This window comes from Hesperophylax consimilis, chromosome 27, assembly GCF_061612785.1.
Source record: "Hesperophylax consimilis isolate HC1 chromosome 27, BYU_Hcon_1.0, whole genome shotgun sequence".
NCBI classification, from domain to species: domain Eukaryota; kingdom Metazoa; phylum Arthropoda; class Insecta; order Trichoptera; family Limnephilidae; genus Hesperophylax; species Hesperophylax consimilis.
The window spans coordinates 21298181-21322666 of record NC_142862.1 but is presented as its reverse complement, the minus strand read 5'-3'; the positions used below and the strand labels follow the sequence as shown (position 1 = coordinate 21322666).

Sequence of the window (24486 nt, the reverse complement as noted above, 5' to 3'; positions counted from 1 at the left end):
GGATCATCCCAGGTGCGTCGTGAGGCACCTGGGATGATCCCACTAGTTGCTTGAAAAAACTGAAATAAAAACAGAACTTGAAAAAATCTTTCACGGAGCTTGAAAATGAACGTTGAAATTTGATGAATTGTTCAGATTCTCCGAAACAACCCGTCCTAAGTGTTTTAAGTCATTATTAAACCATTTGGGGAACTTTGATGGTTTGAATTGAATTAAGGGAACATATTTTTCAATAGCCGTGTTGATGATGGAGTAAAAAGATTCAAGATTTTGGTTAACATTTGTGTTTTTGTCTAAAAAGGACCAGTCTGTACTCTCTAAGTATTTTGTTATCAGTGGATAATCTGCCCTTGCAAAATTGTATGAATATTTAGGAACACTATTAGAGTAAATGTTTAGGAAGTTGTTAGTAATGGTGATGTTTAAGGGAGGATGGTGGGAATCTTCGGGAAGAAGGGGGTCTATGGATTTACATAATTTTACTGAAGGATCGCTACTAAATGCAAGATCTAGTAAGTGGTGATTAGAGTTGTATACGTTATTAATTTGTTTAAGACCTGGGAAATTTGACATATTTATAATTTCACGAGCATTAGCAGATGTATTAAAATGAGTTGTTGAGTTATCGCTATGGGTAATCCAGTCTGTATTGGGAGTATTGTAGTCGCCGATTAGCAGCATTCTAGCTTCCGGATATTTGAGCTTGAGGGCCTCTACATCTTCAATGTGGTTTACGTAAATTTGTGTAATTGATCCGGGAGGAATATAAACACATCCAAGAATGATTTTTCCTAGGTTCGTCTTGAGTAGTAGGAAAATTTGTTCTATATTTTTGTGTTTGCATTTTAGCCTGGATGAAGTTATAGATTTGGTGACTGATATTAATACACCTCCTCCTCTTGATTTGGTGCTGGTGGCGGTACTTCTATCTAAGCGGTAGGTGTTGTGTGAAGTGAAGCCTAGTTCTTCTGTGTTAAAGGACGGATCCAACCAAGTTTCAGTCAGGAAATATATATGAAAGGGATGGATTGGAATCGATGATCTTAGCTCATTAAGTTTTGTGCGGCAGCCTCTGATATTCTGATAGTAAGCCATGATAGGTTTTAGTTTTTTGGGTTACTAGTTAAAATAACAGGTTTATTATTTTTGTATTTTATTGTGAGACCAATCTCACCATCTTTGGTTCTTTGTTCTAGTGTTAAACGTAGCTTGGTGAGATAGTTTCTTTGAGCTGGGGTTTGGTCTGAATAAATTTTAATACCGGGGTATTCGGTTATGTTGTTCTTTTTCTTCAGTATGTCTATGGCTTGGATGGAACTGTCAAGGATGACTTTAAGAGGTCGAGGTTTGTCAGGTTTTGTGATTCCCAGACGAAAAGTTGTTATGTTGGCTCGGGTGATGGATGAGTTAAGAGTTGTTAGTGTGGTTAAGATTCTCGTTGTATCATCAGTATTTTATTCTATATGGGAACTGGCTGACCTTTCAGGGAAGTTAAAAATAATTATGTTTTTTGACCGTTTTTTCCTTTCTTCGAGCTCATCGGCAGCTTCACACATTGATACAGTTGATGAGTTTGTGGATTCTTGTGATGAGTTTGAATCTATCAATTTTGAAGAGACCATGTGCTCGTACGACTTGACCTGTCCCTCGAGAATTCCAACTTTTACACCTACATCCAACATAGTGCCAGAGAGGTTGGACAGTTTATTGAGTAGTTTGGTCATCTGATCTTTAGTTAGTTTTAAAGCGGGATCCGTTATGTTACTGTATAGAGCACTAATTTCTTCTTTCGCTTTATTGATATAAGAAAGAGCATCTGTGGCACTCATCTTGCAAGTTGGAATTTATAAAGTTATTTTAATTTTATTTTATATAATATAGCGGTGACAACCCTGCACTTGAGTTGACTGTTACAAGTTAGATGGGCAATTCACTTGCACACTTCGATACTCTGAATGTGTATGTCAGTAGTACTTCCTTCTGTATGGCGTTTGTTTGTGTGTGTCTAATGCGCTCTGGTGACAGTTGAGATTTGAGATATTAAGTTATAAATAAAGAGCAGAGATGTGCTTTATTTCAAATAAATCCATTTCAAATGGAAATGCAAAATGCAAAATGGGTATTTTCCATTTTGCATTTTAAATTCTTTTTTAAAAACCATTTTGCATTTTGCATTTTAAATGCTTTTCTCAATGCATTTTCCATTTTAAATGCTTTTTTTGCAACATTCTTCCTACTTTCTCTACTCATCTTTTTTTCATAAGCCCCAAATATCAGTCAGTCCTCAACCTCGCTATGAGAGATAATTTACATTTGTCAAGTTACTCCCTGGTAGGAGACCTGGCAATTGAGTGATACCATTACAAAAATACCGATTCAAATACTGAACATGGCCGACGCTGTAATATTAAATGTTAGATAGCAGTTTCTATGTTTTTACGTTGGCAACATTAGTCCCGCGAAAATTTTTTGTGGTTTCATAATCTGTAGACGTGGTGTTTTTGGATTTACCATCATGTAATATGTTTGTTCTACATTGATGTCCATTATTAAATGACAAAGTTGTTTAAAAATTCTATAATTATTTTAATTGTTTGACCTGAGAAACCATTTTGCATTTTCAATGCATTTTGAAAATAGGTATTTTGCATTTTGCATTTGAAATGCTTTTCTAAAAACCATTTTGCATTTTGCATTTTCAAATGGAAAAGTTTTGACCCATTTCCATTTTGCATTTCAAATGGTTTTGGGTACCCATTTTGCACATCTCTGATAAAAAGTTACCAGTTAGGCAGCTGCAACTATTATTTCACTGTTTAAGTTTAGATTTTAGTTGAGTTTTTGTAATAAAAATCACTACATAGAGTCCTTAGATTAATGTTTACTGTTAAATTTTGTGGAGCAAAAAAAGTATGTGTTCACTGTGACACTTGGTAATGTTGTGTAGCATCATAGTAATCGTTGTATCTCCCTTACTCTCGTGGTGGGAAATATCTATATATGGTGAGGTTGATCTAAATGGAAAGAGAAAACATCACGCTTTATAGTCAAATCTTAAAGTTAACCACAGAAGAATTAAAATGTACACTTTTATGAAATCAAAGTTTCCAACCGCGATTTGAAAATAATTATGAAATTTTGTTAATTTAATAAATTATTTTTTCACATGAAGACAACAATGAATAGATGACTGTAACGTTTGTAATACTTTTTTTTCACTATTATTAATATTCAAAACTTTTTTATATTTGCATTCAAAATTTGTACATTTTAAAAATTGTATGTTTCTAATTCTTCTTCTTCTTTCGTATGGTGGGGGGTCATGGGGGACATCTAGGTCTGCGAGCCAGTCTAGGGCCTCAGGCGTCGCCGCGTGGACCTCATCAATCCCGCCGGGGAATGAATGGAGCGGGCATTCGTTGACCACATGTTCGGTGGTCTACACCGCACCACATTCACACATCGCCGAATGTTTCTATGTTTCTATAATAATACTTGAAAGCCGTTCACCGTTCAAAAATAGTTTTAGTTTTTAGATACGTTGAGAAATATTCTGTTATTATAAAGCGAAAATACTCTGACCTTAAGTACCGATTTATAACAAGTTTCTCGTTAACTCTTTAAGTTTTTATGTTCCAATAAAAACATATGTTATTTTTGAGGATAATATCTATACATTTGTTATGCCGAAACGTGAATTATATGAAATTCCCTCGATAAAAAAAAAATCGCAAAGTAAGCTCCGAAAATTATTTAAAACCACAGACATAGGAATTAATAGACGAGAAGATAATGTTGAGGGGTAAAATCAACTGTTGAAGAACGAAGGGAGTAAGGCTGACTGTGATTCGTCAATAAATCAATCTGACAGTAAATAGGCATCTCGCATTATAATATCACTATTTACTTCTTAAAAGTAAAATCTGCTTTTGAATGAATAGACATTTCTACATGGGAGCGCAAATTACTCGCCACGTTATGAACTAATTTGCGAAGTCCAAATTCGGCAAAGTAAGGCAGCTTCTATTTTCAGAGTCGTAGTTAGTTTCAGAGTATTTAGTTAAGACACTTTTACAAATGTCTCATAATTTACTTACCCCAGTAAACAACGATGAGCACACTTGAGAATCGCTACATTGTGATGTGATAGTATATGTTTCTAAAACTGATCCATATAATACGGTGTGAATAAGCTTAAAATAAAGTAAAATAATGCTTACTTATGGAATGTAATACGACAATTCGGTTTATTCTCTTTTTCACATCTATTTTTACAAGTTTTCATATCACAAGTCAACATTTTGCCGTGTTATTTCGTAAAATGAACCGATGATGCCTCGACCATAGTTCGCACAAGAATGATGACGTCACGTTTTCAAATTTCACTTGAGGCCATACGCGAGCACAGCCGGCTCCAATGGAACCGGTATGGGGAGTGGGGATAATACGCTTTTAATCACTTAGGGCAGGTCTACTAATATTCATATGTCTATGTTTAAAACACATTTTGTACCGTTATTTAATATGTTACAGGCATAAAAAAGTAAACGGTGTATCATTAAATGCAACTAAAGCATTTGTTAAGAGATTTATGCTCAATTTCAAACGTCGTGTTTTATTAAATATTTTCGCTTAAAATTTGGGTATGCTGTGAGGCTGAAGGAGATGAAGAAGACTAAGGTGGGGAAGTACATGGCGATTCAGATCTGGTCATCAAACTAAAATTTGGGAGGCATATATAGGTACCGCCACCCCGGCAACCATTTATTGACCAACATTAACCAACACCCCTGCCATAATCATAAAAATTATTTATTTATTTATTACACGCCCTAGTGGGCTTTTCTTAAAAAAAATACAACCATTTTGTATCAGAGTAAACACTACAATAAAGAAGAATGTAAACATAATGGCAAAAATGAATCCTCACGCATATAATTGAATTTAAAAGATTCAACAAAACAAAATAGTAGAAGCGGAGAAGTTATATGGGTACATAGGTCTATTTGTGTCTAGAAGAATAAAAGTGATAGAATAAACAACATTTATACTGATTAATACTTGAATAATGATTAATGATTAGTTATGGTTCAAATATTGTTACAATATACTGTCAAATTATCCATATGGTAACACATATAATACATATTTTTTTCTTTAACTTTAAAATATTTTGTGTTTGTATGTAGAATTACTTTATGTTTGTGATTACTCTTATGTTTGCTTCAATCAAATGTAAATTGTTAACCTCGATACAGGCTTAGTCTTAGTGAAGTTGATTTTTATGTGAAAAAAAAGTGTTTTGTGTATAGTGAGATGCAATAAATAAATAAATACAATACAATATGGTATCGGTGATTCTGTCCAATATTGTATTTATATGCCTTTCTTAAAAGAATTCAGTTTTTATACCGACAAAACTATTTATTTATCATTCTTCATTATTTTGAGATCTACTTTATTGTTGACGACTGCAACCTGATAACCTCCGATGCGAGAGATACGGATTCTGGATTATTTTTTTTAACTAAAAAAAAAACAATAATAAAACAAAAAAAATATAATAACTAATAAACTGTCAAAAGCCGTGAAGGAAGTCACAAGTCTTGGTAATTTTAACCGGTTTTTTTATATTTTCCTACTAAATGTATGAAAAAATTTGCATATGTCTAAATAAATATTCAAATACAAACCAAATCAACTGTTTTTAAATTTACCACTCGTAACCGTTGATAATGCAACGCCGGATGATAAGCAAACTAATTAGCTTTAATGCTGTGCTAATAGTGGAAACCTTCAATGAGAGGCGTCACAATACAATTTAACACAACTGCTTTGTAGGTACGTTTCTACCAGTTAGTTTATCAAACCACCTTACAAGAGTAAGGTGACTATCTTACAGGCAATTTCCTCTCACCCTATATTTGGCTTCAATGCCATTCATACTCAATTGCACTAATGCTCTGTCCAGGTCCAGGTAGGTCAGTGGTATATTAGATTTATTTATGGGTCCCTTTTTAGGTTCTTATTGCTAATACGCATTATCTATGGATTTTATATCTATGAATCTATGGTAACTGTCAATCTGTCAATGTGAATAAACATAACCAACAAAATACAAAAAGCAAAACTGAATAATAAGTTCTTCTGTGACCCGTGATCTTATTTATTTATATTGTCAGAAAATTAATGAAAACTATGAAATTTGTCCAGAAAATGGTCTCGGCGGGCTGCGGCCGAACCGGAATCATTACTGACATCCCGCGCCTCCCTGAACTTTCCATACAAACACCGGCTTTGATGCTTTACACAAAGGTAAAACATGTTTACACGGGCCTTATCGTGGCATTGCTTTGTGCAAAAGAAAGCCAATTGATCTACAATATAAAGGCAGTAAAATGTCTCCATGAATCCCGATATAAATACTTTTTAGCGTTCAAATGCAGTCATTAAAACAATACAAGACACGTTATATTCACACTAATCCAAATAATTATTTAGGGTAATTATTCTCTAACCGTCGCACTTTTATGCACACATTATGGAAGTTAGTTTGTTTGAGCAATTACTACAAGAAACAACTATTTACATGTACAAATTAGGTTCTTAGTTTGGGTTAGTTAAGTAATTTATGCGTATTTAGATTGAATTTAAACTTTCACAATTGTTACTCCATTCAATAGAAGTCCAAAATGGCGGCAAAGGGATTGTTTTATAAGGAACATTTTGAACTTTGATTGATTAAAAGTAGAATTATAATGCATCTTTTAGCATCTATCCTGACGTAAATTGTTGTTTCTTGTAATAATTAAGTTGAAACATGTAACATGAAGTGTAATTTCCATAATCTGTGCCCATTAAAAGTGCGGTGGTTCACCCATTTGTACAAATGAAATAGCTATATGAACAACGGACCTAGTTCAGCGAAACTACCTACATTGTCTCAGTAACTGAACTTCACTATAGTAATTCATCTAAGTTCAAATGACATGTTTTGTTAACTTTGTGAGTTTGTGAGTAGAGAAAAATAAATATATTTACGTACTCCAAATAGTTATAAATAACTATATTGTATTTTTGGTAATTTTTATAGACAAACATTCTCAGGTTACGAATAAACTGATAATCACCTGACAATACTTAAATTCCTTATGTTAACATCATTATAGTGGGAAAATACTGCTTATATAAAATAATATGAAAAAAATACTTCTTCCTAAAATAAAGAATAAACCTTCACCAATGACATTACAAAACTATAGACACGTAGATAACTCAAAAATGGCAAGCGAAAAACAATATGGTTGTGCTTTCGATTATTTCAATATTGTATTGAGGTTTTGTGCTATCTCTAACCAAATTTCGTAAATGAGTGCCCTCGTGTGTAACGGAAAGTGTTTTCATTACTTGGCAAACACTAGTAAAAGCCAAGGAATAGCATTTCATTCGTAAATATGTGGAAATTACTTATTATTATTAATAAATGCAATGCTTCGATTTTTTCCATTTTAATCGTCATTAGAGTGAGATAGCGAACACAGGAACACATAAGCATAAGAAGGACAGCCTACTGGCAGTAGATTGTCTCATATAGTGTTCTATATTCGTCATAGTGTTAGCGAGTAAGCGCAGGATCATCTCATTCACACCTGCGATACATGAACAACGTTTGAAGTAAGAATTTACTGGAAACGTGAGAGTGTGTTTGTTACTTGCCACATTTTGTGTTAATTTTTTGATACTATAACATGTATAGATGTATTGTAATGTCATTGTCCGAAACATATTTGAGATGTATATAGTTCAATGTCTGTTATCTCAGTTTAACATAATTTTAATTACAATAGTATAGGGGCGCGAAAAATGCTACTTTAAATTACTTCCAATATTTGTGATTTCCAGGGTGGCTCCATCCCACACATAACCCACGAGGTGCTCCAGTTGATATCTCGAGCCCCCCACCTGGTTCAGCTGCCCCTGCTGAGCACTCTGCAGATGCGGGCAGGGGTCGCGGCGCAAGGTGGGGGTCTAGCCACCCTCTGCGGGCTGGCGGAACACCCCAGCCTCATGGTGCTGCAAGACCCCACTCTGCACACTCCCACCACCAAGCTGGAGAAGTATGTCATGCCGCTGTGGACAAGGATGGGAAAGATGGAGATAGATTCTGATATGTAAGTGCTCAATTACCTCATCTCATTTTCTTTCCTTTGTTATTGGTGTTACATAACTCTCCTGCCCTACTTGTGGTCAATTACATGAATACATCCTATTTTATTGTTGTCCACCTCCAATCTGTAGACTGACTTAACACGCCAAGTTATTTCTTATAAGTCACTTACGTAAGTGACTTAAGACAAAATTACCAATGTAAACAACATTGCAAGTTACTTACTGTAATTTATAACAAATGGCGTGAGTTTTTAACAGGTCTAATCAGCAGAAATTACAGCCTTCTCACAACTTACGAAATCAGTTTGAGAGATACTTACCGTTAGAATTTTTAATCTATAAAAATTTGTATTTTATTATTTAAACTAAAATCTGATGAGGATAAACAGACAAGAACATTATTATCTACCGAAAACACTATTAAAAAATAACACTAGACAAAACCTTAATTAACACTATGAAAACGAATTTTAACAGAAAGAAAATTTTCTGATTCCAAAAACCGAAGAGATATCTTTTATATTGCATAATCTTTGAAACGAAGGAAGTTGACTATATTTGAAGTGCTTAATATCGTTTAAGTACTCATTCGTTTTGTTGTGGTGATAATTACCTCGAGGTATCGCGGTGGAACTCGTTATATTGTGATTGTGCTGTTGTGCTTGAACTCACTACATTGTGTTTTGTTTTGTGTTGAAGAAGATGGCGTGTCTGGGTATTTAGATCTGGTCACCAAACATGAGTAAAGCCATTTTAAGCAATGTTTCAGGGATGATTCTTTATTTTTTTATTTTATTTATTTGGGAAAACCAACAGATTTTTTACATTCTTAAATAATCAACTTATAAATAATACAAATAATATCTAATGATAGGTTTTCACTTAAACATAAAATTATAATAACAAAGTAAGGGTCCAGTACCCGTGGGCAAAAAATATTTACAAAAAATACAAAATACATATTAAATAAAATAAAAATATCAGATATATAAGAACACAAGTAAATTACAATAATTCAATTTTATCCTCGCACAACACCAATAATCACTAATATATGTATATATGTACCTACAACTAAACTGAACAAATGTTTATAAAATGAATCACTCGTAACTGGACAGGGTTCATATCAACAATATGATACTGAGAGAATCTAATTTTATTTTATTTGGTTTTACGCCCAGCTGGATTTTTACAACTATTCAAAAAAATAATTAAAGCATTATATAACAGTAAACTGATAAACTGAATATAATGCTCTGGAATGTGCTGCAAATATATTATATTATATTATATATAATTTTATGATAATTCTAATAATATAATGTATTTATAAAAATACTACATACAAATGAATCTAATCAATTATTGCTTCATATTAAACAAGCACAAATAAAAGAAAAATGTGACATTAAAAACAAAATAAAATTCTATTAAAAAAGTTTATTGCAATCAATATTTTTATTACTATATTTTTATTACTATTTTTATTAATTACCAGCCTCAGAACAGACTATGTCTAGTGAGGAGGGTAATGAAAAAAAAAACATCTGTACAGAACCAACCTTAAATAAATGCCCGGGTTGTCGGCACTGAAACTGATTACCATAGTAATCCTTCCTGCTTCAGAAAAGATTTCCGCCTTAGAGTTAAGATTTTTAAATTCACTTACAATCGATACACCCAACCCTCAGGTACATGGACATCGTAGAGTCCTACAAGCCGGACATGTACGCTCCGCTGTGTGACGGCTGCACGGACGCGTCCAGCTCCAAGAAGCGCCTAAGCAAGTCCATGGACCGCAGCGCCACCATGTTCCACCACTGCCTGGAACGCCACCAGCAATCACAGTACCTCAGCAAGAACAGCAGTATTCTTGGTGAGAGTCTTCTCACTTCAATTTTCCAAAACTGAGATCACAATCAAACCATCTATTAATTCCAGACCATAAAACTGTCTTTAACATGAACTTTGCAGTCTTTGTTTCATTCTGGGCCCGTGTTAGCCTTCAGTCAAATTTGCTGTCAAATATAGTTTTACATGCAACCTCTATGGATGGATAACATGCCCCTGCAGAATTAAATTAAGTATCCAACAATGCCTTTGCTGGGTAAAACACTTTGCGTAAATCAGTGAAGACAATATTAACCATTGTCAAATAAACATTTTGAAACAGAAAAAGATTCGGTTGCTTCTGGGAATTGATCCCAGGACTTCTGCCTTGCCGGGGTTGTGTTTCAGAATCATTGAGCATCATTTTCTGATCATTGAGCTAATTCGACGATATCATCTTCTGTCATTTTTACTAAATAAGTTATTCCACTTATTATTTCTTCCTGGCCTTCCAGTCTTCCATTTTATTCCTCCACATCTTTTAAAATCATGGCTCCGTCTCTACCGTTGACTTCCTGTTGGTGCTTTTTCTGATTTCCCCCCATTAAGTAGTGTATTGCATCAACAAGCCTTATTCTTAGCTTTGGGGCCTGCATCCCGGGGCATACTCGCAAATACCAGACCCATTATCCATTCGGGATATTTCGCCAGCGCTCGGTAAATGTCCGACGTCTCGTGACGACATGTCAGTTATTTACCTCTCTCTTAATCAGTTTTGAAGTTCAAAGGCCGTGCATTGTATGTAATGAATAATAGATATGTAGCGACGCTACGAGAATATTCCAGACCGCTCGCCAATGCAAAACGCATTGAGGCGGGAACACTCTAGACGCAATGCGAGCGTTCTGCGTTCCTACCTACAAGATTTGAAATGTTCTCAAATGCACCCGGGCAGCTATATAATGAGGCGCGCCGAGATGTATTCAGTCTGTCATTAATTAGCAGTTTTACGAGTGACCAACAATGCGAGCGCCGCTACTGCTTGCTGCATACCGAAGCGGCTGACACCAACTGCCGGTTTCCCCCGCGTCGCGTCCCGCTCTTTCTTCACCATGCCTCTACAGGACCATCACATACACCCGACTCTGCCATCCGTAATTTATTATGGACTCTTCGGGATCACATCAGCGCCCTGGCCCCGGCTATTATTCCTGCTACCACTTCGCTGGTCTGCGCCTCGGCTCCGCGACATCGTCGCCGGCCTGCATCTCGCTCTCATCTGCCGACCAGGTCCATCGCACCTTCGGCTACCTAGTTCACACTGGAGTACCCGAAAGACTCCACGTCTTCACCAGTGCTGAACACCTCCACGAGTCCGGTCTCCACCAACGCGGTATCGACTCACTGACCCACGACTCGACCACACCATCACCGTCATCGCCGTTTACACCTGGTATCATCCTCATTGGTCCCAGTCATCTCCCAACTGCGCAACTCAACTGACTCGAAATAAACACTGTGACACAACACAATCATCATCTTTCATTGTCTCATTACCAGATCCCCAAAAATATATATAATATCTAATGACAAATATCTAATACATTTGCGAACCAAAGCGCACCACGAATTATGGGAAAGAAATGAAGTAACCGCGTGAAATACCGCTTGCGGTTGCTTCGTTCCTTTTCCATAATTTGAGTTTCAGCTCGTTCTTCGGTTCATAAATATATACGTAGTATTGGATACAGACAAACAAACATTGCTCGCTTAATACGTAAGTACCTGCAGTCAATTGACGAAAATAAGTGATTAATTTGGAAAAAAATCATTTAGAAACCTTATTCCTGTAGTGGTACGCCACTACTTGATTCGAACGGCATTCTAGAAGTTTCGGCTTTTTCCAAACAAGCTTCTTGGATGTTTTTTTATTTTTTAATTTTAGTTTGGCAATATCTACATAGCAACCAAAATGTTCGAGAAGTTCTTCACCTTATAAAAGCGACAGCATGAAGGATTCTCGTCAGTCAGTCATCATCCAGCCGTCAGTTAACAAGGCTCAACGAGTGATCACCCGCGCTCCTCTTACCCGCGCGTTAGGACGACAATATTCCCGGCTCTGCTCATGGACTCCATCGGGACATCATTATAGCGCCTTGGCCCCGGCCACCTTCCCTGGCCAGCGCTACAACGGATTACAGCGCCCTGGTTCCAGCGCCTCTGACCAGCGCTTCATCCACGCACCATGACCACCACGAGGACACGCAGCATCCTCACTGGTCTACGCAGCTCCCGCTCAACCGCCTACAAGGTCCACCGCACCTTCGGCCTTCCCGTCAGCACTGGAGTACTGATTGCCAAGATCGCCAGTGCCTGACAGTCAACGAGTCCGGTCACCAGCGCCCGGCGTCGACTCACTGACCCGCGCTTGACCAGCCATCACAGCCAGCATCCGGAGAATACAACGTCAGTCCTATGTCAACTCACATCAAGGCAAACTGACTCACCAATAAAACATTGTGACCTTCACGACACGTCTTTCATTTCGTGCCTCCTCACCAGATCCCCAAATTACTATCTATTTATATTGAAATAGGCATTCAATCTTAATGTACTTGCATTTTTTTTTTAATTTACTTTTCCCATTGAAAACAATGCACGACCTTTGAACACGGTAAATAGCTGACCTATCATCACGAGATGTCGAGCATTTACCAAGTGCTACCGAAATATCTCGAATGGATAACGCGTCTGGTATTTACAAGTATGCATCCCGAGGTGGGGTTTGGCTGGCACATATACGCATATGTCATTCACCTCCAGGCAGTCCTCAGTCCTTCCCATCCTGTTCCAATCCTCTTCCATGCAGTTCACCCACCTCTCTCAGTCTGACGCTGGATCGCTTCCGCTGGATCGCTTCCGCTGGAACATCTTATTGGCCCTCATTCTTGGTGTCGTCTTATAATAATACTGAAAACATTCAAGTTTTTAAAAATTTCTTTCTTATGGGTACTTTCAGAATTATTTTAATTTATTTGTTTTGCTTTCTAGGTGTGATCGAAGGTGGCCACAGCTTGGACCAAAGAACTAGATGCCTGGACATATTGTTGGAAAACAAGGACGAAATTGGTGGGTTTATTTTGGATGGGATTGAAACTAATGGTCCCTCGATTGAAGACAGGGACATTGACAGCATCAGAACCATTGTGGAAGGAGTTACGGTGAGTGGATTAGGCTTTGTTTATTAACTACATTTGAATAGCCAGGATCTTCAAGCACCAACCGTCTCCGTTTCTTTCTCGGCCCGTTCCAGTGTTTAAAATTGCATATTTTGCAAATTATGATTAGCTGTCAACCTAACAGCATGACCATTATTCTTGATGGCTAACCAAAATTTGATTGAATGCCAAAACAGGCCAAAAATTGGTGGTCAACTGACACCAAATGTGATTTCAAACTACTGGGGCTTAGTTGGGTTGTTTAATCGATAGTCAAGAATAAGTGTTATCAATATTTGATCATCAGCAAATCAGTGGTTAACAAGGATCATTATTTGAAGTGTCTGTTGACAAATTTTATGAAAATGTTTTTACTATTATTATCAGGAATATTTGTAGAAAATTTTTTTATGTTTTTTGTTAAATATTTTTAAATTATTTCAGGCCCGCCTCCCGCAAGACAAACTGCGTCTAATCCAAGGCTGTTGGAACGCCGTGGCAATATTAGACTTAGTCGCTTTGGGGTGGGACCTTTTCGATTCCACTTTGCCGTATCAGGCCACTGAGAGGGGATGCGGCCTCTCATTCTCATTCCACGTAGACAATAAACATTTCAATGATGGCAACACTGAAGAAAAATTGGAGGAAGAAAACAAAATGGCGGATCCGGGTGATAAGAGATGTTATGAAATCGATTTGAGCGAATCACGGTAAGAGTATGAATTATTACTGATTTGAGATTTTCACGGCCAAAAGTATTATAGTGATTTGTTTTTGGGGTATTATGCCGTGTTGTCTACCTCCTTCTTTAGCCAACGTTTCGGACAGCATTGCACATTGTAATTACACATTTGCCCTGATGATGGATATGATTTGATGATGATAAAATAATAGAAGATGATATGCTTCAGTCGCTTATCATCTTCTATAATTTTAACTTTTGATAAATGCAATGTCATCCTGGGACATGCCTGATTTCTTCTTCCTTCAAATTTCTCATCTTATATTCTCCTGATACATATTTAACAACTTATTGAGACAGTTTCACCGTATCCAAATACAATTATTAATACGTACGGTGAAATCTCTATCCATTGTTTTTGAAGGGTCCTATGGAATTAAACTATGAATGCGGGAATATAGAAAAATGATGCGGTGCTGATTGCTAATAGTATGGATGATCTACAGTCTCTCGTGTCTAGGATGAACCAAGTATGCGTGAAGAATGAGTTAACCCATTACCTCCATGACAATGTCTATAGGCATCAAAAAAATAGATGAAAAGTATGATTTTGTTTCACTGTGAATAAAGCTAAATCCCACAAAGTTGTTATGCAGCATTTACAGATCGGTATGTTAGCTTTCAATAATTAACATAATTTAATGAATTTTATTAATTATTCTATTTTTAATATTTTTTTTACTAAAGCTCTGAAAATAGACCCATTTTGAAAAAAAATTTAAAAAATTAAAACGGAAAAAAATAAAACATGTGTGAATCACATATTGTTATCAAAAGATGAAATAGTCGACAACACTGTTTCAACATAGTATTATATGCATAAGATGACCGCTGGATGTCACTGAAATTAGGTGATGCCTGCGCGCAACGTTTGGAGGTTAGCTGTCACAGTGTTTTCATATGTTTTTGGTTAGCTTGCTTTCAAATAATACGGTTTTGTTGTGTTTTTACGGGTGATTTTTATTAAAAATAATAGTTAGTCTGCAGTTTTCGGATATTTTTAAACAGAGAATGTTGATGAACAGACGGACGAAGAGCTGATTGACGATGATTTGATGGCATATCACGACTTGACTGGAATCAGCCTTCGACATCCTCTGGTGCGAGTCGTAATACCTTGCGAATATCTATTTCAAATGCACCACCAGCCAAAAAATTAAAACTACAGTAAACTGTTGCGTTCCTGAACCGCTGAATGTGGTGCATAAAGATATGTACGAAAAGCTGAAGTCTTATAATGCTTTTCAAGTGTTTTCATTATTCTTTGATGACGAAGTGATTCAGTTTATTCTTGAGAGGATGATCAAATACGCTCGATTTAAAACCAATACCGAATTCCAGTAAGATGAAGCGTTTTCTTGGTTTCTGTGTTGACCGGCTACAATACATTGCCATCTACCACAGATTATTATTCGTCTGACCCTACCTTGGGTGTAAGCGTCATCAAAAAAGGAACCAACGTCCACATTTCGAGCTTATAAAGTGCTATATACATTTTTGCGATAACAACAATCTAGATATAACCAACAGAATGGCTAAAGTATGATAATGACTAACGTTCCATCTTTATTTGTATTTGATGTTTTTGCACACAAACTTTCCATCGACGAGCAAATGGTGCCATATTTCGGTCGACATTATGGCAAGATGTGCATTAAGAATAAGCCAATCAAAGTTGGCTACGAGATTTGGTGTCTTGCTTCCTCCGAAGGCTACCTATTTCCAAGCAATGCCATATTCCTGAGCATCTGATACATATGACCCCGTATTAGGTCAAAGATTATCCTTCGTACTGTCTATGATGGAATATATAGAGTTCCCCGCACGCCATGAGTTATTTATGGATAATTTCTTCACATCTCACCATTTGATGTGTATCCTGAAGGATAAGAGAATGTGCGCTACTGGCATATGTAAGCCAGTTCGCTTCCCTAACCTTGAAGCTTCAGGCAAATTGAAGACAGGAAAGTAATTGCCTAAAGGTAACATTTTCTTCTTTATTTCCCTTGCGCATAGCGAACATTTACCTAGCAGGTGAATTTGATGCGGTGGTAGACGTAGAAAGCCAAATCCTCGTATGCCGTTGGTTAGGACAACCGTGAAGTAACAGTGGCCACGAACTATGATCGAATGGAGCCAGTAAGTCAAGTGCAGAGTTGGCAGAAATTGAAGAAAGACCAAAAAGGAAAAGTTTTGAGGGAAGCATGCAAAAAAAATCGGTTGCCCAGCGTGCCAACACGAAATTATAATTTGGGAATGGGTGGGGTAGACCTCCACGATAGTGGTATACAAAATTATCGGGTCAACATTCGGTCAAAGAAGTGGTACTGGCCTTTATTTGCATCTTGCCTGAGCAGCATTCTTTTAAATGGATGGAAGTTGCTATCTTTCTTTAGGAAGTACAAGCATGATATGGGAAACCAGATGACTAGGCGACAGAAAAAACCTTCCCAGAAGGCATTCCGTGTGGAGGTTACCCGTACTCTTTTATTGTCTTTTCCAAATCAGGTCAATGCCGAATTCGGAGATTCTCGTGTGAAGGAAGAAGGCCATGACGCAGAAGATGGGAATCGTGTGCGTCGTATGCAAGAATTTCATTTGATATATCGTGGTGAATCTCGAATTCGTTGTGCTCTATTTAAAAAAAATCCAGCAGTCTATCGATGCCGGGCCTGCAACCGCGCCCTTCATTTTGACTGCTTCGAACGGTATCACTTAGAAAATAATTTGGTTAGTTTTCCTCATTCTAGAAGGTTTTTTCTAATATTGAATTTTTTGTTATTTTGCATATTTTCCATTAATAAATTGTATTTTCATTGAATCATAAATAATGGCAATTATTTATTTTAAATTATCAATATAAATCATACAGTTTACTGCATTTTACCCATAGTTGACGTAAATTTTGCTTAGGGGGGTTACCTCCAAGCGTTGCGTTTAGGCATCAATTTTCTAGACGCTCCGGTGAGAGGGTGGGCGGGCGGAAAATTCTAAAACTGATTTTGGGCTCTCCTTTAAGTCTATACTATCGGGTTATAATGATGATTCAAGTTTATAAAAATAAAAAATAAAATCATGGAGGTAATGGGTTAATGATGAATGTAAGCAAGTCTAAAGTAATGGTGTTTGAATGAGAGAGTACGAAAACAGTGTGCAATATAGTTGTGAATGAGGAATTCTTTGGAGCAGGTGGATGAGTTTGTGTATTTAGGAAGTATGTTCTAGAGAAATGGAAAGGCTGACAGAGATATTGAAAGAAAGGTAAATGCAGGTAACTCCATTAATGGAGGACTGAATGCAGTTGGCGCTAACAAAAAATTGTCCAAAGAAGCGAAGTTAGCAGTCAGTCCACAACGGAGTGCTGGGTCCTACCTTCATGTATTGAAGTGAGGCATGGAACTGGCAAAGAAAGGATGAAAGTAGATTGAATGCTGTTGAAATGAGATCCCCGAGGCGTATGTGTGGTAAAATCAGTTTGATCGTGTGAGGAATGTGGAGATCCGCAAAGAGTGCAAGGCTGATGTAAGCGTAATGAGTAAGATTAAGAAAGGAAAGTTTAGATGGTTTGGGCATGTAGAGCGAATGAGCGAAGATAGGAGTGTAAGGAGGATATATGATGCAAATGCGAATGGTAGCAGAAGTCGGGGACGCCCGAGGAAGATCGATGGCACGATCAAGTGAATCAGATACTCGAGTCGGGCCATGTCAAGAGTCAGAATAATAGAAGACGATGTATGAATGTGAATGAGGCAAGAAGTGTGTGCCAAGACCGAGTTGTTTGGTGGTCCGTCCTCTCTGCTTACCCCTGCGGTGAATCGGCGTGATGGTTAGTTAGTTACATTCATGCTTGTTAAATATTAAAAAATAAATAACCTGTAAATTTGTTTTTTTACTATAACACATCTATTTTCAACATATTTGCACCATCGGTTTGACTGAGGGTTGAACCTCCCTCCCAAGGGACTGTACCACGCTAACTGCGCCACATCTCGATTGGCTAAGACTGACATTTATTTCGTATTCTAACAGCTGTAATGTCGTCCAATTTCAGAGAAATGCATATATGTCCGCGTGTGAGTTTGTGATTACCACTAAAAGCTAGTAGAATGCGTTGTCATCAACAACGAATCTATCTGCCATGTTTCAGCTCGATTGGATTTCGGGAAGATCTAAAATAAAATAGTACGAAAACTGTGTGCTTTAAACGATTAATCGAGGAACGGTAGATTGAGATTGCACTGTTAAAATGGTATTTTAGCATTGTTGCAATTTTTCTAAATATGTTTTGCGTTAATATTGCAGATATGTGGAAGACTTCCGGCCAATAGTGGAGGGGTGCAGCTGTTTGTGCTGCAGTAAATACACCCGTGCGTATATCAACCACCTCCTCCTGACCAAAGAACTCCTGTCCAGTGTTCTCATCATGATGTGAGTACATTTATCTATAACTAACAATGAAATAACTCAGCGCTGACAAAGCATTGGGTCTATCTTGACTAATTGTATTTTTTTTCGATAAAATAATTTTAAAATATATAATTGACTCATCGGCATTTGTAAACAGTTCATTTCTATCCAAAAAATTGCCAATTTACAGAGGCACGAAAATCCAATTCAGGAAAATTTGTAACCTAGCTGCTGATGGTAAGTTTTTAGATTCTCACGGCCAAAAGAGGCCACGAATTTTTAGATTGGCAGAAATTCAGGGAGTGTGTTGCTTCTCCGCTTCTTAGGGCTAACCGCCACTGCTAAGATAACAAGAGAAAATCTAGTACTTATTCGGAAAAGCAGTTGTAAATTGTTATTTGAACTTTTTAAATTTATTATTGTTACAGACACAATCTACACCACTACATGGAGTTTTTCAAGAGCATAAGAGAGAATGCGGCAACAGAAGGGTTGGCAGCCATGAGAGCAGTAGTGCACAGGCAGCACAGTCAACACGAAGAAGTTAAAAAGCTAAGAGAACCAAAGACAAGCCCAGCCAAAGAGAAACCTAGAAGAAGAAGATTGTCTCAAGAGGGTGTTGGGGAAAATCCTGCCCAAGTAAAAGAGGCGTCGTAGATTTAAATTTCATAAACTATGAAAAAAGATGAATAATTTATCGAAGATGTTACCATTTTATGTGGGCTACTAGAGTAAAAAAAAAAAATGTTTTTTCTCTTTTAGACATCTCAGAGATGAACGTTATAGATACTCTTAGTAGCAACCTTCAGTAGCAAAGTATCGTCATTCAGAATCAAAACTTCGCTTCAAATTGCATTAGCCATGTTCAATGACCAGATCTGATTCCTTTTGGCTTCTGGAAGTGGGACTCTTGCATGGTAATCATGTAATTTATTTTTGTAATTCTTTTCTTTCTTTGCCCACCTGCTTATGTAAATTTGTAGATCTGGAAAACTTGATGAAAATAATAAAAGACGTCATATAAAATCATTTTTTTATTGAAAAAAATTTCCCAAACATAAATAAAAATTTACAACATGTCTCTACAGAGGATAAAATAAAATAATAGTTTTTACATTGTATATATATTATTATTACAAACTGACCTATGCGCTCATTTCTTAAACTCACTAATATGCTATGCCAGCATACCCTGCTAAATAAATATTCACAATATCAAGATTATTTTCAAAATAAGTGACATGGAAAAATTCATCAATTTTTGGCAACAACACATTCCTAAATCTAAAATTAAAAATTGTCGAAAAGAATTTATGGATACTACAAATTATATTAAAAAAATAAGTTAACTCTGTGAAGGTTATGTGGGAGTCAATGAATTAAATCAGCATTACTGACCCCATCGAATTCAGGAGCAATCAACAATATCCTAGGTTGCTGATGTCACCGAATTCAGAAGCAATGTGCAATGTCCTAGATTTTCTGATGCCACCGAATTTAGGGGCAATGTTCAATGTCCTAGATTGCTGATGCCACCGAATTCAGAAGCAATGTGCAATGTCCTAGATTTTCTGATGCCACCGAATTTAGGGGCAATGTGCAATGTCCTAGATTGCTGATGCCACCGAATTCAGAAGCAATGTGCAATGTCCTAGATTTGCTGATGACACCGAATTCAGGGGCAATGTGCAATGTCCTAGATTTGCTGATGCCACCGAATTTAGGGGCAATGTGCAATGTCCTATATTGCTGATGCCACCGAATTCAGAAGCAATGTGCAATGTCCTAGATTTGCTGATGACACCGAATTCAGGGGCAATGTGCAATGTCCTAGATTTGCTGATGCCACCGAATTTAGGGGCAATGTGCAATGTCCTATATTGCTGATGCCACCGAATTCAGAAGCAATGTGCAATGTCCTAGATTTGCTGATGCCACCGAATTCAGGGGCAATGTGCAATGTCCTAGATTTGCTGATGCCACCGAATTCAGAAGCAATGTGCAATGTCCTAGATTTGCTGATGACACCGAATTCAGGGGCAATGTGCAATGTCCTAGATTTGCTGATGCCACCGAATTTAGGGGCAATGTGCAATGTCCTAGATTTGCTGATGCCACCGAATTTAGGGGCAATGTGCAATGTCCTATATTGCTGATGCCACCGAATTCAGAAGCAATGTGCAATGTCCTAGATTTGCTGATGCCACCGAATTCAGGGGCAATGTGCAATGTCCTAGATTTGCTGATGCCACCGAATTCAGAAGCAATGTCCTAGATTTTCTGATGCCACCGAATTTAGGGGCAATGTGCAATGTCCTAGATTGCTGATGCCACCGAATTCAAAAGCAATGTCCTAGATTAGCTGATTCCACCGAATTCAGAACAATGTTTTAGATTGCTGTTGCGATCCAGTCTGGCGGTGCGGGATGCGGGATGTGTAGTGGATTTGGTAATATTCATCCCCACGGTTATGATTTTGGACGCTTCTAAATGCAATTGTTGAAAGAATGACCCATGACTGGGGCTACATTATTACATGATAACTTTGATTTTTACGTTTTTATATTTAATAAAATTATTTATTAAATAATAAAAAAATAAAAAAAAGTGAGGTTCTACAAATTAAACTTGATAACAATAAATAGATAACTTTGATAGTGATAAGGAATATAATATTAGTCCATTCATAATTATTATTATTATTGATCCTCTTTTATAAATTAAACATGACAGTTGTTTTGCTTTCCGAAGACATTGTCAAACTGTTTTATTGTAAGAATTAATAACAGAATACTGCCACCTCAGGGGACGGAGTGGAAAACACTAATAATAGCTGTAAGAAATGTAGAAAGGAGGATGAAGAAAGATCCATTTAACTATGTTGTAAATGTACTGCCTTAATTAGAACAAGGCCAGACACCAGGAGTTGAATACTGTTGTGAGACCAAGAGACATGGCCAAACAGCCAATAAAAACCCCGGTGAACTGACTACTGTAAAGGGAATAAGTTAAACATGGAAGAAAACTTAACAGGCTACCATATGAGATGAGGCCCTCTTCCCTCGTGGGGCCTTCACAGAACCAAGGAAGAGTGTAGAGGAGCAATGAGGCCACCTCCGTGAACTCTCCCTCGCGGGGCTTTCAGGGAACCAAGGTGGAGTGGACTCTTCCGTTGTGGGACCTTCACGGAACCAAGGAGAAGTGGAGAGGAGCGATGAAGCCACCTCCGTGAACTCTTCCCTCATTGGGCCTTCAGGGAACCAAGGGAGAGTGGACTCTTCCGCTGTGGGACCATCACAGAATCAAGGAGGAAGGAGTGCAGAGAGGTCCTCTTCCCTCATGGGGCTTTCAGGAAACTAAGGGGGAGAGGAGCGAGAGAGATGAGACCTGAAAATACACATTTGGAACCAGAAGACATAGCCTTATATCCCATGACTTTCCTGGTGAACTTTATAAGAGGGACCTGGTTATTTTTAAAGGCAAGAGGTAAAATAGGAGGTAACACAATGGCCCTATGACCTAATTGCGGGCCTAAGTGGGCCTATGACTCACTGGAACTATATGTTAACCGTCTCCGCACATAATATGATCCAAGTACTTATTAGAGCTATGCAAGCCGTCTCAGTATCAACAATAATAATAATGCCGTCGCAAGGCAAAACAGCTTAACCGGTAATTAGAATATAGACCGTCCTATGGTATTACTATATATAGTTACTCTTTGGTTGAAATTATGGTGTCAACTGTGTAAAAATGATTTGTTTGAATAGTGTATGTAGAATTATCGATTTCAAGCGTTTTTGTGGTGTGAAAATAAAATAAGTTTGATGAGAAATAAAAATGTAAAATTTTATGAAAACTGCTGTGATTTGAGCAAAATGCAAAATAAAAAGTATGAAGTCTACAATGTTTAAAATTGCGAAATTACAAAACACAATAACTCAGCAATGTTTTTGAACTTCAAAATTGAGTTTTTCAGACCCACTACTAAAGAAAACTAATGGCCGTTGTTCCCAACATTTCGAACGATCAATCTCAGGGTCCGATCAGCCAAGTGATTTATTCAGTAACATTCGATTCGCCTGTTTCCAAACATTTTTACTGTTGATTATCTTAAGTGGCCATGCCCACTTTCATAGACAATAAAATGACATCAAAGTTAAAACTTTCAATGCTAAATTAACATTGAAGAATTAATTATTGTATTTATTATTAATGCATATATTTTTTTAAGTACTGTAATACGTAAACCGATATTTAATATTTAAGCATATGAAATATGTTAAAAATAAAGTATTAGCTTGACTTTAATGCCACCGTGCCTTGGCCTCGCAAATATGTTTCACTCTGTTGACACTTTTTATAAGTAGTCATTTACTGAGGCAAGCTTAATCCAGTAGTTTGGCTTCCTTAAATTGGTTGATCACTCAGTTGTCACTTTTCCGTTGGAAAGAGCATAGTTGTGCGTTTGAGCAGTGTTGAGCCAAAATTTCGGCTCAGCAGTTGATTAGTAGGATTGGGAAGAACGGCCGTAAAAATCACAAAATTAAAATTCAACATCACAACATTCAGATTAAAAATAAAAAAGTATGAATTATAAATTTATTTCTATGAAAAACCAACTCAAAGTTAGTCGAAGAATTTGATTTTGCAGCTAACGACTTATGAAGTGAAACGATCCGTGTGATTTACATTTGATCTCGCATCTTTGGGACATCAAAATCGTCAAATGCGTTGAACATTACGCTTAGTGGCCACCTAAAATACAATAATATTATCACGTCTTCTGCAGATTTACACCGTGTGTATAATAACATTACCGTTAAATGTAATTATTTAAATTAACATTACTGTTAAATATAATTATTTAAATTTTATTAAGTAGACTCTGATATTAGTGATTAAATATTAGGTAATTTTACACAGAAAACGCTTGTATCAAATTTATATAGAAAAAAATACATTTAACTACCTTAATACATTGAATTTTTACATTATACGACGATAGATAATAATTTGGTGTTTTCATTGTTTTTTTACGTCTAAATTTGATATTAACCTTAAACATTTAATTCTTCATAGTAAGTAAACGGGGTACATTTAACTAAACAACCCAACTCCGGTAGCGCCCATATATAAAAATTGAAAAATCCATGTTGACAATATAATATGGATTGAAATCTATGATGATAACATGATCTGCGTAATACGCATGGAAAAACCATGTTGTGATCTCAATAATACGCAAAAAAATTCATGTTGACATCGTGAACTGAATTTAAAATCTATGTTGATAACATGATCTGTGTAATACGCATGGAAAAATCCATGTTGTGATCTGAATAATACGCATAAAAATCCATGTTGACATCATGAACTGCTTTGAAAATCTATATTGATAACATAAAACAATTACAGCGCCCTTGAGGTGATTTCTCACGAAAACGGCGCTATATAAATTAGCCAAATATTATTTTATGATCTGAACAATACACACAAAAATCCACGTTGCCATCATGATCTGCATTGAAAATCTATGTTGATAACATGATCTGCGTAATATGCATGGAAAAATCTATGTTAACATCAATATCTGCATTGAAAATCTATGTTGATAACATGATCTGCGTAATACGCATGGAAAAATCTATGTTGACATCACCATCTGCATTGAAAATCTATGTTGATAACATGATCTGCGTAATACGCATGGAAAAATCTATGTTGACATCATCATCTGCATTGAAAATCTGAGGTGAGGTGACCACATGATATGCACAATAAGGATTGAAAAATCGATGTTGACAACATGATCTGCATAGTACGTATTGGATAATCCATATTGATAACATGATCTGCATAGTACGTATTGGATAATCCATATTGATAACATGGTCTATGCAATACGTATTGAATGAAAAATCCATGACATAATTTGCATAATACAGATTGAGAAATCCATGTTTACAATATGATATGCACAATACAAATTGATAAACCCATGTTGACATCAAAATCTGCATAATAAGCGTAAAATTATTCATGTTGTCATCATTATTAGCATTGAAAAATCCATGTTGACAACATGATACACACAATACGCATTGAAAAGTTGAC

General features: G+C 36.7%; 1 protein-coding gene across 1 annotated transcript; it reads left to right on the top strand.

Moving 5' to 3' along the window:
• Positions 1-6091: 6091 nt before the first annotated feature.
• LOC149410753 (queuine tRNA-ribosyltransferase accessory subunit 2) lies at positions 6092-23768 on the top strand. The gene is made up of 7 exons (XM_089647879.1): positions 6092-6315; positions 7903-8171; positions 9864-10048; positions 13054-13223; positions 13665-13930; positions 18265-18390; positions 18798-23768. Exons 1-7 carry the CDS (start codon positions 6190-6192, stop codon positions 19024-19026), a joined length of 1371 nt encoding a protein of 456 aa, XP_089504005.1. The 5' UTR covers positions 6092-6189; the 3' UTR covers positions 19027-23768.
• The last annotated feature ends 718 nt before the right edge of the window (positions 23769-24486 follow it).

Excerpts from the sequence above, each read along its gene's own strand:
- LOC149410753 (XM_089647879.1), top strand. The coding sequence starts at position 6,190 with ATGAAAACTATGAAATTTGTCCAGAAAATGGTCTCGGCGGGCTGCGGC. Across the intron at positions 10,049-13,053 it reads CAAGAACAGCAGTATTCTTG|GTGTGATCGAAGGTGGCCAC; the intron begins GTGAGAGTCTTC and ends TTTGCTTTCTAG. Across the intron at positions 13,931-18,264 it reads ATCGATTTGAGCGAATCACG|ATATGTGGAAGACTTCCGGC; the intron begins GTAAGAGTATGA and ends TTAATATTGCAG.